Genomic DNA, 17,310 nt, shown 5'->3' on the forward strand with positions numbered 1-17,310 from the left:
GTTTTTTTTTATTGGCCTAAATAATTAACAGATTTCATTTTAGCTTTAAAATAAAGATAAGTGGAATGAACTTGAATACACATCTGAATATTGTTCTGAATGAAAAATATAAATCATCTCAAGTAAATGTTATTCTGCTTACGTATATCTAAACAAAATGTAAATATCAAGTAAAGTAATTTTGACTTCATTAGCTCCTTTAAGATTTAGTGAAATGCTGAATTGCAACTTTATGCGTACGAACATCCATCCTTCTGTATTCCAAACCTTTAATCTGTAAAAAATATAATCAATTATATGTAACTGTCAGTCGTGGGTAGTTGAATGCATTGAACAGGTGACTATATATAATCGTATCTGGCATTCGTACTGTTATTTGAATCTGGACTGGGTCTTCAAGACGAAAGAATAGTTAATAACAACGTATAACGGAACGTTTCGACAATAACCAACTGAATACTAGTATTTGTGAATGATTATAATTACTGTTATTTTTTTTAATGAAACAATCATACACAATGATGGCAGTGGTTTTGATTGATATACAGAGGTAGTACAAATACAACAGAAATTTCGAATAAAAAAGTATACCAGCATTAAGTCGGAATGGAGTCGCTACTAATGTTCACGACTTCTTGCACTCGTAATTTCAGTACTTAATATTCGCATATGATTTGCATATAGTCATACGACACATAATGTTTGTTTTGTTTGTTGGGGTTTAACGTCCGAGCAGCAATATTTCAGCTATGTTCAGACGATGAACATGAAATTGATGATAAAATGATCATGAAATGATGATGAAATGAAAAAGGGATGGGACACAAGGACAATGAGGTCGACAAAATTTGATTGCCACTGGAAATAGGGAGAGGTGGGTAGGGTCGGGCAATTTAGCCTCCTGTGGCGAAGCCCTATAGTTCCTACTCTGGGAGAATACCACAGTAGGGTTCTTTAATGTGCGAGGAACGTGGCATCTTTCCCAACACGGTGCACCACTATGGTTTGCGGTCAGGTTTTCCGTATTATAGCCTGACAACCCCAGCATGTAACACGCCAGGGGTACCCCATTCCACCACCTGGGGCACACATCCCAGTTGCTCTGTGGGCAGAGCGCCCTAGCCCCCGGCTAGGGTTCTGAGCACTATTAAGTCGCCTTTTACGACAAGCTTAGCGCTGCTGCAGGTCTATTCTTTTAACACCCGGACCTGCACGGGGTCGACACATAATGCTGTAGATCTTCGCCGTGTTTACCGCCATAGCGTCATAGTTCTAGATTCATACGAGATAAAAATGTACCTCTTAAATATCATACACGTGTGTTCTACGCGTGTATCTTGCATGTACTAGCACTGGAAGTTTACATGAATTGCTCGATTAACATTGAACATTACTCAATTTCCGATTCAGGCACAGGAACTCGTTGCAAGGCAATATAGGCCATTAGACATTAGCACGGCCTCGATATTTATGAATATTCATCGTCAGTTGCCTGATTGGTTTCTAATCTGGTTCCCTGTTACATATCATAAGCGACCCAAAGATCTCTCTGTTAAGACATATTTTTATTTTTATTTTTTTTTTGCTTGCATGAGAACGGAAAGTGTACATTAAAAGATGTAATGGTCGGTTTGCATTGAATATGTCATATACATGTTTATTATCGGTCCGATTGGTGGTTTATACGGTCTTGACTATCCTTGTGGATCTCGCACGACCGCCCCTTGTTGGGATTGTGTTAGTAGATGTCTGTTAGTAGTTGGAGGAAGCGGAGCCCAGCCTTCGGGATACCTGACCGAAGAACTCAGTCAGAGTATGCCCTACTAGCGGGTTGGCTGCTCTGTTGGCGCTCTGACCTACTCCCAGACCCCACGTGGGTCCGAGAGCGTTTCCCTACTCTAACTCAACGTGAAGAGTGATATATTATCAGGACCCCGATATCTATATACAGCCGTTTCCAGTTGTTTAATCTTCTTCTGGGTGATTGAAAACATTGAGGTCATCACGGTTACGAAAGAGTACGCAATTACATCAAGGGAACCAAGGTTTTAGCGGAAGTCATCCGATTTTATAGCATATCGCATTCGTGCCATTTCGGATGTTGAAAGTAAGCCGAAATCAGTGATAGAGAATATTTGACCATTAGCGACTTTGAAGACTTCAGTCTTTGATTTATCTTGGCATTTGGTACCAGGATTTTTATTCTCTTCTTCACAAAAAATGTTATTAAATCATTTTGTTTCCATATTTGAGTTATTATGTGTGTTCTCAGACATGTCCGATTGCTTTTTAATGCTGTTTATGCTATGTCTATAGTTTTGTTTTCTATCCCCTTCTTTTAGAGAAGGAGATAAACGAAAAACTGTTTCTTTTGGATTTTGAACTAGCTTACAGAAACAGCAAGTACTCTTTCGAGGTAGTGTTAGCTTGGTTTTTTTTCTTCTCTTATTTATTAAGTTGTGTGTATTATGTATCTATCTCAAGAGTTAAATCCGAATTCGACATATTTTTATAGTTAGTTTTATTACCGTATTTTCCCATGGCCACTACTGTCTCGAGTTAGTGTAACCCTCCGATTTGTCTCTATTTGAAGATATAGTCACTTTGATAGTGCCATACTTTTACATGTTAAATCGCATCCGAATAATTCAGCAGACTATAACATAACTAAACATAAAAATCACAAACAATAATCAGATTCGTATCACAAATATGGTTGAGTTATAGAAAAAAGTAATAGATTGATCAAAAGCTTTGATTTGATTTAAAGCTAGGGTAACTTTCAGACACTTGTTTTTATCAGAAGAATAATTTATATTTAAGATTAGCAATAAGCACCGATTTGCATTTGTCACTGTTAGGTGATTAACATAGAGCCTAAAGGATATTAAAGCCGTGATATTAAATACTTCTACGTGTATAAACTACTATAAATAAAGTATTGCACGTGAAAACCATAGCGTTATACCAGGGGAGGTTGACCGCTCACAAACATGTTTAACCTTCCCCCCCCCATACTTTAGTGCCTGTCCCAAGTCAGGAACCTGTAGTCCAGTGGCTGTTTTACAGCTTGCTCTGTGATATGGGTTTTGTATCATTGAAGACCGTGGTGAAATGTAGAAGTGAAATTGTTCGTTGCTTGGCATGTTTGGTGGTTGACTCTCTCATTGACATTTATACCAAATCTCCTATTTTTATACTACATACTTAAAAGATGCTTAGTGATAACAATAACCATGACAATATTTACAAGGAAAATCGCTATATAACTTAGCAATTATTATTTGTATTTTGCACAATGATATTTTGATTTTGATAATTTGCAATTGCAGCAGCTTGACGATACTGTTAATTGAAGCCTATGATAAGGCATTGTCATATTGCTTTGATTTACTCGATATTGTACACTTAGACAACGGCCACCATACCAGAAACATCTGATTTAATAGGTTATGTTGTTTTTGGTTTTCATTCCAGCCTGTTACATCAAACGATCAAAACAGAACATCTCGTGATCATACATTAAAGTCCAAGATAACATTTCGTAAAACATACACCGAATAGGATAGAGTAACCAGTATTTACATGTAAGTTTTTTGCATGGTTAAAATGTCTTGCAAATACCATTTGTAGCTTTGGTATGGAATATGAATGTCTTCTGTGGCCATAGATAATAATAGGATAATTAATTGGAAGGAGTGAATAACCAAAATGTTATCACGAGTGCCGAAGAACGCATAGATTTAACGAGTGTGCGGAACTTGTTACTTCCGGAAATCTTACTGCGTTCTTGATCATATGTTGGTTATTCACGATAACCAATTGATTATCCTATTTATTATATAGAGTTCCTCGATTATTCGTTGCTATTTTCAACATAAATTTCAAATTTTGTGAACGGGGGATTGATTTCAAAGTTGTGCCGTTTTGGCGGGAGAAAGTCCGAGAGTGAAATTACCGAATTTATTTCACAGTGTGAATTATCGAAATTTACTTCACTGGGAACATTCCATAAGACACTGCTATCTATATATAGTAGAAGGTATCCTTTCAGCATAACGGTGTAGGTGTAATGCAAATAAAAGCTCCATTTTTATAAATGAAATGTTCGAAATAGTGACGGATATATACTTCATGATGATTTCGGTCACTCTTTTGTTTATAAGTTTGTGTAGAAGTTTGAAAAAAGAGAGAGAGACTGGAACCCCATTTTAATCGGAATCACTACCCTCTTTTGTAAATATTTGGATCCTCCCCAGCATAGATGTGAAGACAGCTCTTTCGGGTTGTACTCAGCATCCCTCATTATATTTTCCCTTTCCTCTCTAGGACTGTTTGCTATCTATAATCTCAAAGGGTTTTCTTTCCAGCTATATTATGCGTCTAACAATTAGAATATCGAAGTAAACGCGTAGTTGCATAGAAATATGCAACAGGTAATGATCAGAGGTTAATAAAGGTCAACTATATTCAATTTGATCGTTATTAATTTCGACCAAATTAATAAGTATGTATAGGCTAGAAACCATTAATTCCACTTCCCATAAGCTTCAATGCTAATGTCACACATGCAATGGCTTATCTGGACTTTACCTTAACTTTAACCTGCAGATGACTATATATCAGCATGATTTTATTTACGTCAGCTAACAACCCCCAGTATGGCATGTGGGGTTAGCAGACTTAGAGTGCAGCACTAGTCACCGGAAGTGTAGGGTCTATAAATGGCATAGGAAATTCCAGTTTTTTCACATATTTTGAAATTATTAAGGAGATCAGGCTTTACAGCACAAGAAGAGAAATGCACATATAAAATATACAAAAATGTTTTTCCTTTCAGAAACTGTTTTAATTTTTTTGAATAAAATGAGAACTTTTTTTCGGAGCGCTATGAGGAACAGGAAGTAATGTCTGTGTAGGACTGTTCTAGCGTACGTTTCAAATGCTCATTGGTTGATTTGGTGGTCTTTAACCTATAGTTTGAAGTAAAATTGTTTATTAGCGTAAACAACATGGAATTATAAACTGGATACTTTAAAAATAACTTTTGAGTGTTTGCATTTGAACTTTAACGGGATATGCCAGTCGAACTATTTTCCTGCGTCGGTCTAAGGGATAGTCGCAGATGCTTACAGGCTTTACAAATTTATAAGTTCTGGCGACTACTTTATCAATTAAATGAATAAAAAAAGGGGCACTGGACTCAGTGCAGGTGGTATTGCATTAGATGTCGCAGAGGTACAAGTTCGAGTCCCGTGAGGGAACAAAAAAAAAAATTGCTTTGCAAATTTGACGATTCTGTCACCTTTGAGAATATTTCAGACCTTATAATTTTATGCTAACGTTATCTTCCCATTATCAATATGATCCGATGGAGCAATGTAGTGAATGGAGTCGTCACATTCTGAGATATATGTATATGATATTGATTTGTTGTGACATGTTTTGTTTTAATCCTCTATCCTACATTGTAAATAATAACACCTAGCTGCCCTGTTCTACCATACATCGTGTGCTGAGTTACAACCATAGACTTGACCCGGCCACAAAAGCTATATTATAGTCTAACTGGCCGATTTGTATATATATATAATTTTATAAGATTTGTTATGCATTCACAATTTTTTGTTCCACTCGTAAAATCGTTTTTAATGCATTCAGATCGTTAACAATACCTATTCAGTATACGTTCAGATCGTTAGCAATACAAATTCAGTATACGTTGGGGTTCGCTCTTTATGCGCTTTACTCGTTGCCTATAATAGTTAAGAAAAAGACAAAAAAAATCGTGTATCTATGAAAACTAAGTTATTCAACGTGTCATAGTTTTCCTCTTTCGTCTACCCTGGACTTGACTTTTTATGAGCAACTCGGCGGAAAAGCAAAGGACGCTAACCCTACTGGTACACTTGGTCCATGCTCCTGGTTTTCGGTGGAGTCTAAGTTGTTCATTTACGTTTGTTCCTTTGTATGTGCTAGTTTGGTTAATTTATGTTTTTTGTTGTAATTATCTGTTTTCCATGTCTAGTCTTTGTCTCTGGATTACATTCTTATGATTTCTGCTAGAATCTTGGTTCCCTCGATTACTCATTAAAAGCCTCCGAGAAACTTAGTGAGAAATGTTACTATTAAAGTTAAGGAAATGCAACTGAAACATATGTTAACATGGATAAAATCCCTCGATGAATATAATAACACGCGTCCCTGAGAACAGCAAAAATTGATCGGAAATAACAAGTGTGCCGGCTTTACACGTAACGCACCAGCGTTTTCACGTGAGTACAATATTTAATGTTATCCCTTTTACTCTATGGAATCGACGACTGACTCGTGTGGACCTTATCATGCTTATTAATTCGGTAACAAAAGCAATTTGTCTACAGGGCTTTTACTGCTCCGTTTCTGGTACAAGTGTTAATTGAAGTAAGCCATGAATTAATATCTTCATGGTCATTAAAATGACGACACAAGAGTGCATGGAGCTATCTAGATTAAATGAATTAGACATTTATATACTCTTTAACGTTTCAATTAGTTATTCAGTGACGCCGGATCAAGGGTGAAGATTGCGAGGGTTGGAACCTCACTCCTGTGGGAGAAATTTGTTAAATTTGTGCAAAACTGGAAAAGGCCCGGAACTCTTCCTGCTCGGACCACCCTTTTTTAACTAAACCGATCGTTTGAGTAACATTTTAAGCACTATATGGGAGACTAATGCACGTGTCTCAAAATTTAACTGTATCATAAATAACGTTTTGTTCATGATTATTTTGTTAATCATTTCAACGATAAAAACATTCGTTGTATACATACAAAGCCACTAACTGAAGGTCTTTGGCACTTCAAAATGTCTTGACTGCATTGTCTACATTTAGTTCCAATTACCTTAACTTTTTGCGCGCATATGTATGTGCATTTTACTTTTGATATGGTCGTTTTTCCTATTTTCCTTCTGTTTAAATTTCCCTTTTATACCATTTTCTTAAAAATTTACTAAATTACCAAAGATCATTGTTTTGGCAATTACTTATTAGTTCGCAGAAGGCTTGCTTCAACTTCTGTTTTGTTTTTGTTTGTTTTGTTTTGTAGAAAGAAAAGTTGGTAACCCAGTTTAGGAATCGGTGATGACTAAAGCATGCCAGAAAAAGCTATTTAAGCAATTAGTTTTGTTTACACTATATATGTGCTTTAGTTACTTAGCATATAAATTGTTATTTAAGAAATATTTTGTTCTAACGAAAACTGGTGTAAATCCCAAAGAAAGATATTTGTCTGGTCGTGATATTAACGAAAAGGGAACAAAAGCCTTGCTTTCATTGAGTCTAAAGTCGAAGTCTAACAGAAGAAGTTCAAGCATAACTAGAGATCAATCATTTACAAATGAGGAGGCAACAAACAATGCCAACGGGATAAATATTATTCCAAACACTTTTGCACGTAGAAAACCTGAAACAGTGGCTGTTAACATTAAATTACAAACGGGTGTATCTGAAACTAGGAAGACAACACCTAACAGTTTGAATAGAACACCAACAACTTATTATTTTACAAAACAAGTAACTAATAACAAAAAACTAAATACTATTACTCCATATATGATAACACACAAAGGTGATGAGGCATATAAAAGCCGTGAAAGGAAAAAGGAAAACAAAATTCTGTTGACGCTATTCACCACATGGGAAGAAGAAGATAATAAATACTTATGTCGGAACAACACAATAAGAAACTGGAACTTGCTTGGACCTTTGGTAAAAAGGATTCTGTTCACGAATAAAAAGAGCCTTGCCTTCCGTGTACAACAACTAGGATGGAATGTTCTCCCCGTTACAAATACGGGAACAACAGGCGTTCCAGTGTTGAAGACAATGTTCAAACAAGCCATAAGTGCTGTGAATTCTTCCTTTTATGCATACGCAAATGGCGATATTATTTTTACATCTGATTTTATCCAGACGCTACATGCTATAGAAAAAGATGGTATATACAAGTTTGAAGACCTCTTGGTGATTGGACAACGGACGGACGTTTGTTTTGTATCGAAACCAGAATGTGTAAATTATAAAAAACTTATATACGCAGCAAAAAATCGGGGATCTTCTTTGCGGAGCCCATACAAAACGGATTACTTTATTGTTAAAAGGGGTTATCCATGGGAAAGCTTCCCCGAACTTGTTATTGGGAGGCCGTATGTTGATTCTTACTTAGTCGCAGATGCAGCCAGTAGGGGGCACGTTGTAGACATAACTCCTACATCTTTAGCAGTCCATCAAATCACGAAAACAGGCAAGGCGGGGACCGACGAAGGTCTCACTCACCCGGATAAAGACTACAATATCAACTTATTAAAAGGTTACAAATATGAAACGGGGCATATTTACATGTCTTCCTTTGTTACAAATTTTGAAATGAATAGAAATATAAAAGTTCGACTTATTGACAACTATAGGTCTCCATATATAGACGACGGCCAGTTTGTATGTTAACTCTAAGTGTGCTCATTTTGCGATTTAACAATTGTGTTAACATATACACAGTATTAAAAGTTTTATGTTTTACCATAGTAAGACGATTTTTTAACAATTCAAAGTTAAAAGTAGGTTCTCTTCGACATCTTGCCAGAGGCATCCTCGGATATTGAAAAGTTTCAGACGCAGTCTACAGTCTACAAATATTTATCATGCGCCATTGCCTTGTTTGCTTTACTTTTTACACATTTCAGTAATATATTTAATATCTTTGACATGTAAATGCCATCTGCTGTCTACATCTGTTGTTAAAAATCAATTAAGACATAAATATATACACTGTCAAGCGATAGAAATGTGATCGTGAACAGATCGATAATATTTGTCAAGTATTGCAAATTGGTCGCGAACGGAGGATAGTAAGGATTGGATGTTTCGCGGTTAATTTTTGTTACCTTTTCAACCATTACAGCAAAACTGCAACTTTCACAAAAAAAAAAAGAAAGAGTATGTCAAAATGATTATCAAATTATTATTATAAAGAATATTGAGTTTTGATATCAGAAAATACACAGGATAACTCTTTGTCATATGCATTTTATCGTGGATGTGAACATATTTGACCAAGATTTCTATCTTTTTCCAAAATTCTGCTGGCAGTTAAAGATATACAATCCTTTTTTTAATTGAGGATTAACATTTAGGATCTTGTTTCCTATAATATTTTTTTTTCAGTTTTTTTTTCAGTTCTGTACAGATGTATATAAACGACTGAATAATACCGACAATGACAGTCTTTGAATGATGTGAATCATTCACTTTACTTGCATGTAGTATGCATCAACAAAATATATATTTAAATTCTGTTTAATTTAGTTGAGACATATCTATGTTTGTTTTGTATTATCAATACAACAGCGACTATTGGATAAAGCACAAGTATATCGACTAACAACACCTTCTCTATTGCGCTACAATATTATACATAGGCATATTAAAGAATCTTTAAAAATACAAAATTAAGCACACAAACTCATCCTTTGGCAAGATTATATAACGATTATAATTATAATAGACCAAATTAAATTAGTTAGTGGATTCTCGTCCCCTCCAACTTTCTAAAAATATGTAAAAATAAAAATAAATTGGGGCGGGAATCCCCAATTATATTTTTTTCGCGTCAGTTTCTAGTATTGAGATACTATAACACACAAATCTTTTATTTCTTTGTGACTAAAACGATGTTTCTTCTCAGAAACTGACGTGTCTGTATTGATTTAGAACATGTCTATACTTCAAATAGCTAAAATTAGGTTAGCAAATGTCTGGTAAGAAATGAAAAATAAAATCCTCCCATCCGTCCAATGTTTTTGTGAAGGTCGGATGAGGAAGCAATCAAGGGATGTAATCCAGGGACAAAGACCAAACATGGAAAACAGACATACACAACAAAGAGCATAAAGTATTAAAATCATACATACAAAATAACCAAAGCAAATGAGCAGCTCGGACTCCACTAAAAACTGGGAGCATGGACAAGGTGCACTGGTAGGGTAAGGTCATCTGCTTTTCTAGAAACACCTGCCGAGTTGCTCATAAAAAATCCAGTCCGGAGTAGACGAAAGAGGAGGGAAAACTATGACACGTTGAACAAATCAGTTTTCATGGCGCAGATGGATACACTGTAACGATCCATGAGTTCATGATGACGACCATAAAACTTCTGTAGTGATCACTTCAAACTTGTAGCAACATAACCCTGTTCCAGAAGCCTATTTGTTAAAATTCTAGCGCGATACAAAAAGTATGCGTAGTTTCGGCAAGCTCTGGCTGAAGGGATGTTGCCTCAGATGAAGGAAAATTGACAATTCTGAATGAAGTCATCACTTTTGTCGTTAAGTGTGGTCAATAGTTTTCCTTTACCATCGATTTCTAAGTGTAGGTCAAGTTATGATGATGACTTCACAGTGTCTATAGTATCCTTTATCTCAAGTTCTTTGGGGTAGATGCAATGTATCAAATCCTCAAAATTAGGATTGTTTAAAGATAATACGTCATCTAAACACTTGTTCTTTCTTTCGGATCAGATTAGCTTTAATGTCAGCCTCATAAGAGTGAAGGAATAGGTCAGCAAGTAGTGGAGCACAATTTGTTCCCATTGGAATGCCGACCGTTTGTTGAAAAACGCGTCTACCACACTGAACAAATATGTTGTCGATTAAAAATTCCAGCATTTTGTATACATCTTCTTCTTATACTTGGAAGATGATTTGGAATTATTTTTTACAAAGTATGAGGAATCTCTACCAAGAACTATATATTTGCATCTAGGTGTACCATCTTTTTGGAAAAACAACGATGTACAATGTTTTTAAGTCAGTATTTTTATTGAGTATGGGTAATAGAAGTATACAGTGTTGAAAAATCATAGGTTTTAATGTTATTCTGATAATAGTCTTGAACTGATTGTCTCCAAAAGATCTTTCGAATTTTTCAGGATCCACATTGAATTAAATTAATACCACTACGGGAGTAACAAGTGTTGTGATAAGACTGCAGACACTCTTTGACAGCTGTGAGTATTGAAGTTAAAAGTTTTGAAAGAGATTTGGTGGTACATTTTGCAGACCCAGCCACGTAACGTTGTTTGTATGGATTCTTGTGGAGTTTAGGAATCCAATACATAGACGGTAAATCACAATCATCGTCCTTAGTAGAGAGACCAACAGAGGATAACACTGATTTATGGTTTTCCACAATCTCTTCTATGGAGAGTGTGGTAGCAGTATAGGTCGTAGGCATCGACATTTCCGCTAGTCCGATCGCCCGAGGCGACTAAAACTGGCTGGGGACTACTGAAATTTTGGGTAGAAATAGTCCGCGGGACTAGTAAATATTCAGTATTGAAAATGACTTTTAATTGCGTCTCATTGTCATATGAATCGTATTATTGTAGCCGTCAGACAGAAATGAACTTCCGGAACGTGTTTCTTTCACCTACGGTTAAAAAATAGAATGTTTACTACTTAACATTTTTGATTTTTGTGTGACTGTTTTAGGAATCGTGATTGGTCGGTTTGGTTATTAGTTATGATCAGTACGATGTTGACAGCAACGCGGCATAACGTAACTTTTATGAAAAATTTTCGTGCTTTTAAGGGTAATGTCCTCATAATACATCCGATGTCTTTGAATTTCAGGTCATAAATTAAGTTTCCAAAAGATTTAACCAAAACTGGTCTTTAAATCGATGATTTTAAACAAAATATGTATTTCGCGTCCGTTGCATTATGTTCGGTCAACATACACTAACAAGACAGTATTCTCTGTTTGACACACACACACACACACACACACACACACAGTCTCACTCTGCCGTGTTGACTTATTTATGTCTTCTTGATTTTTAGGGGACTACTAAAAATTATGTATCTACTAGTCCTTGGACTACTGCCAGAAAAAAAAAACAGGTGTCAATTCCTGGGTCGTTTCACTGCTGTTATTTTCTACGTCTACCTCTGATAATAAAAATTGGATGTAAAACGTTTTGCAGACAAAAACAATGTTGTTTTTGGGCTTGTCTGCTGGTACGACAACATATTTGTCATGTATTATAGACAATGTTTTTGCTACATCCGGGTATTTGAAAACTGATTTAGCATTGGCACTCATTGAGAATCTACCATTTAAGTTTACTTGGACTGAATAAGAAGACCGGGAACTTGGAACTTTTTAATCCTGTAGGTTCAAAATAAAACTGGCCCTGTATTTGTTTTGAAATATGTCGTCTAGTAATTGGTGTGGAAAAGTTGTTTCCATTACGCTTTATAGTTACCAATGTAGTAGTCTCTGATATAAGTTGGGCCAATACTGCAAGATATTATTAACCTTTTCTTCAGTTAATGATGCGGCTTTTCTGTCTGTTCTGTTCTTGGTGACACACACTTTGCATATATGCAGCTTACTTCAATAACAGTTCAGTCAAATTACTACTTAACGCTCATATGTTATACTATCATGTCATTTTGTCAACGTCTGTATGCGTAAGTTTGACCATGGTAGCATGGTTGTAAGAATAGTGGTCCATTAATGTATCATTGATACGAGTTAATCGTCTACATAAACCTGCAGTCAGATATACGATATTCAAAAATAAAACGGATGTCCTAAAACAGAATCCTTTGTGTGTAACGCCGACGTTTAAATGCCCTATAGGAATGACCTATTTTATTTGTTGCTTTCTTTTTTTTTCAGGAAGTTTCTAAACCATAAAAGAAGTTTTTAAGATATAAGAATAAAATCTATCAAATGTTTGGCGTTGACCAGGATGAAAAATTAGGTATTCTTATAGTCCAAACCTCCAGTCCAGACATTTCAGAAGGAGCTTAAAAAAAGACTCGTCTCAGTGTATTTTAATGTCTCTTTCTGGCAATTGATTGATCTTTTGTACTATTATAAATATAATTATTGTTTTCTGAAACAAACAAAACGTACCTTTGTAAAAAATATATTTTTTTAAATACTACAATAATTCTGGTATTAATTTTCAAAATACAATCACTTACTGTAGGTATAAGTTAAGCGTGTATTTTGAGTACTGAGAAATAAATTTTTAATTCGTGCACGATCTGCAATTTTCTTTTCCTTCTCCTTCGTGATTATAAAAGTATTATTTTATTAAATAAATGAAAATTGGTATCATTAAAAGAATATTAATAACTTCTTGTTTGAAATTGTAGGATCATTATTAAATATTTTTAAAAGAACTGATAACAAAATAATACTCATAAATACATATTGAAAAATATGTGGTTTGTTTATAGTTTTTGTGTTGGAACATGCAGAGGCACCACCTGCTATTACCGAAAACAACAAGGGTTTGCTCCAACTTATCCCAGATTTGGGGTTGCCTCACTTCATCTCATGTTTTTTTTCTTTAAAATCGAATCCTAGTATATCATTACTCCTACAACGTAAGAGGTTGGAATTCCGTTCCTCCATACCAAATATTTAGGATTTTTATCGCACGATTTCCAGTAGGTTAAACTTCTTTTATGTAAATAAAAGACTTAAAATATTTTAAAACACATGTTTAGCTAATTCACATTTGCGATGGCTTTCAACGAGTCAGATGCTAGAGGTTAGGATGGCACCAAGTCAGAAAATAGCTTGCCAGACAGCCTCTACCATTGCTGGAATAGTATATCATTATTTACTTCCAAACAATCACTTGACAAATGCTTAGTCTAATAAATAAACACAGGCATCACTATCAAATACTTCTAATTAATTCAACACAATGATAATAATCGAACTCCATATTTCTACAATTCTTGGACGGAAAGCGAAACTACTGCGACATGTGCATCTCTCAACTAGCCACAACTATTACTTTAAAGCTCCGCTCTTACAAATTGTTTCTGCACATCTAGTTCTAGAGTCAAGTACATTAAAACATAAACACTGAAATCTTAGAATATAAATTTCAACGATAAGGTTCGACGAAGGAAACGCTAGCCATGTACTTTTATCCAAGTTACCGGAGCACCTACAACTCTATTATAAAATAAAATCCGTGATACGCATACTTTTGAAATAACATATTCTAGAAATAAAAAAATAAAATGATTATTATAAATACAAAAAGTAGCAGTTACACCGGACCAGAGACAACAACTGCCCGGGTAAAGTACTCAAATGCATCACGAATCGATAATACATTTTGCTGATCTGGAAACACCGGGGTAACAGGTGTTACGAAACGAAATTTATTATACAAACTGTCCTATAACAAAATGCTGAAACTGAGAAATGATATTAAAATAATACCATTTTAACCAAAAACACAAGAAATAAAAAATATGCCAAGGTCAGGTTCGAACTAAAAATTTACAATCTAACAATGATTTACTGCGTACCTATAAAATGCGAAAGGAAATCGATACGAAATAAAACGAATCGAAATTGTGAATTGTAACTATAATCAGACTGATTCTATGGCCCTACATACATGCCGAATTGGGGTTTCTGATCTAAGATCATTGTTATTTTAGTTTGTATTTTGTTTATTTTCTTCTTTTTTTTTAATCTACATGTATCCAGGTGAGCGAATCCCATATCCCTGAAATTAAAAAAGGCACTTGAAATATCCAGTCTTCCAATATACCCTATAAAAGTCTCAATAGGGCAAAGTACAAAGAAATATTTAGGCTATCTATCGAGTTTATTTTTCAGACACTGAAATTATTCTCATATCTATTAAGATACTTACAGAACTGTATGCTAATAGAATAGTTTCTTCTGCATCATCTAGGTATGACATTCAAATAAGCAACGGCAATTTGATATTGTTGAATTATAATATCATGACTTCATAATATACTAAGCGTCATTTTTAACGCACGGATGTCGAATGCTAAAACGTACATTTACAAAGATTATGAATAAGATAAAGTTAACGCATTCTTTTTAACGTTGGGTATAAAATATTTGGATAAGACGTGATGTTTTTCATTGGTCAATAACTGACCAATCAAGCAAGTTCATTCATTGAAATTAAAATCACGATGAACCCCATCATTGAATAAACCTACCATTAAAGCTTCAATAGAACGACCTGTGTAAATACCGAAATTGTAATTTCCAGATGTTGACATTTTAAGATATTATATGGTCTAATATTATGCCAACGGCCTCCTTTAGATTTTCCCAGATTAAATTGAGTTAATTTCATTTGAAATTCTCGCCTGAATATAGCTGAAATACTGCTGCTCGGGCGTTAAACCCCAACAATCAATCAATCAATCAATCATTTGAAATTGTTCCTTTACACTAGGAACCCCGCATAATTCACACCTAGCAAATATAACAAGGTGCCCACTTCAAAGATAATTTCTCTGTGGTCGTCTTTAGATATCTTTTGAAGTTTTTTTTTTGAATGAATGAAAATGCATTCATGGCTATCACAATATTTTATATGAATTATACGAAACACGTTTCGACTCTTACGTGACAAAATGGTGATGACTTGAATGATTTTTTTCTTCTTTTCGTTTCGTACTTTACAGTTTCGTTTCACAATTTATATATTTCGTTCGATTCGGCCCATCTCGTTTCGATTTCGCATTTTATAAGGTACCGGTGAATTACTGTAAAGGTATGGTTGTCAGTTAGGCTACTTAAGGAGTTATGTTATTGTGATTTATTTTGTTTTTCATCAAAAAGTTACGTTTTCATGTAAAACACATTATACCATCCAGCGCTTATTGGACGACGTATTTGTCTTATATTACTTTGTAATGGTTGCAATGGTGCTTCTTTGGAAATTCACCCTTCAAAGTGATCAATTTAGAGGAAAATGTATTCTCAACGACTTTTGTTGCTAATTTTTGTGCTGTCCCTCCATCTGGTTTTTCACAAATTTGCACTTTTAGGTACATTAATGTTATTGTAAATGTCGTACGGATGACGACGTCGATAAAGTGCCATACCATTGTACGACCGCAAAAGAATGTTGTCTTAAAAGGTTAAGTATAGATCTTTTTAACACTATTGTTTTTTGTTTTTTTTTTAACTAGAAAGAGTTTATTTTTCAATTGCTTACAGATTGGTTTCAGACTAACACAAGTTCAATCTAAAATATATCAGATAACGAAGTCAGTCTGAACTTGGTATTAAACAAATAACGATCACCATTCCCCTAACAATTCAAAACAAAATGCTTTCAAAGACGTAGCTTCATACCACAGAAAGGAACCCCGAACAGTTGGGACAAATATGGACACAACATTCAGACTTCATACAACTCTTAATTTCATTTTGTGGTGATTCAGGATTCTGATCAGAATCGAAGTAGTCACATAACTTAAATATTTGCAGTTTTACTCAAAAGATAAGAAGTTTATATCAAGTTAGAACATCCTCATTTCAGACCCCCTTTTAGCCCTAAATCCTTACAAAGTTATAAGTTACAATAACCCTTCTAATGCATCTTTCCATTTCTTCTGTGGTATGGAACTTGTACAATTTCATGGTGATCCAAACAATTTTGATCAATTCATTACCCAACCAAAAACCAGAAATGTGCTGTTTTTCATTTGCCCCAAATTCATTCATTCTGTAAACACTTCCAAAATCAAACTCCGCCTTATATAATAGGCATAGAACATTGTGATACAATTACATAGAGATCCATACTCATATACTCAAGTTATATAACTCATGTTACAAGATAGCTATGCATAGCCATATGCCCCTGCCGACCCCACACAGTTTAACTGCAAAGGTCATACAACTTCTGTCTATAAATTTATCAAATCAAAATGGCAGTGCAATATGATCAACTACAAGTCTTGACTTACAATCCTACAAAATTTAAACCAAATCAATTGAGTGGTTTCCACTAGTGTGATGGCAAGAGGCAGACACACCTGTATTTCTATGTCCCATTCATAGTATTGTTTTTTGTTTTTAACCTTTTCAGCCCCTAGTTTAAAAACAGTATAGGTCATAACCCCTAAGTCAATTCAATTTCATTAATATCCACCTACTAACATTCAAGTTATCCATGAAAACGGAGTGGCAGTTCTAACTTGTCTGAAATTTCAATATTAGGTCTAGGCAACTGCACACATCCCAACACTTCAGAGATTTCCATTGGAAGGTTACCTCATAATACCTGATTAAGAAGAACCTCAGTTTTAAAGATCTTCATATAAAGTATCAACATCTCACCCCATTCATGGACTTGCAGCATAACTGACATTTTTCTACATTTGAGAGGACTAGGCTTTTATTTTATATTTCTATAGTGTACTGTAGTGAATATACATAGAACACAAAC

At 34.8% G+C, this 17,310-nt stretch overlaps 1 protein-coding gene across 2 annotated transcripts; it reads left to right on the forward strand.

Annotated features, from left to right (window-relative positions):
• Positions 1-3,488: 3,488 nt before the first annotated feature.
• Positions 3,489-9,491, forward strand: LOC148622293 (uncharacterized). Of its 2 annotated transcripts, none has more exons than XM_088572054.1 (2): positions 3,489-3,587; positions 7,090-9,491. In XM_088572054.1, exon 2 carries the CDS (start codon positions 7,125-7,127, stop codon positions 8,484-8,486), a length of 1,362 nt encoding a protein of 453 aa, XP_088428180.1. In that variant the 5' UTR covers positions 3,489-3,587; positions 7,090-7,124; the 3' UTR covers positions 8,487-9,491. The 2 variants fall into 2 exon arrangements, with proteins under 2 accessions (XP_088428180.1, XP_088428181.1); XM_088572055.1 differs by lacking the exon at positions 3,489-3,587 and adding an exon at positions 6,161-6,275.
• The last annotated feature ends 7,819 nt before the right edge of the window (positions 9,492-17,310 follow it).

This window comes from Perna viridis, chromosome 3, assembly GCF_037379345.1.
Source record: "Perna viridis isolate PV_CMFRI_1.1 ecotype Kerala chromosome 3, ASM3737934v1, whole genome shotgun sequence".
Lineage (NCBI taxonomy): Eukaryota > Metazoa > Mollusca > Bivalvia > Mytilida > Mytilidae > Perna > Perna viridis.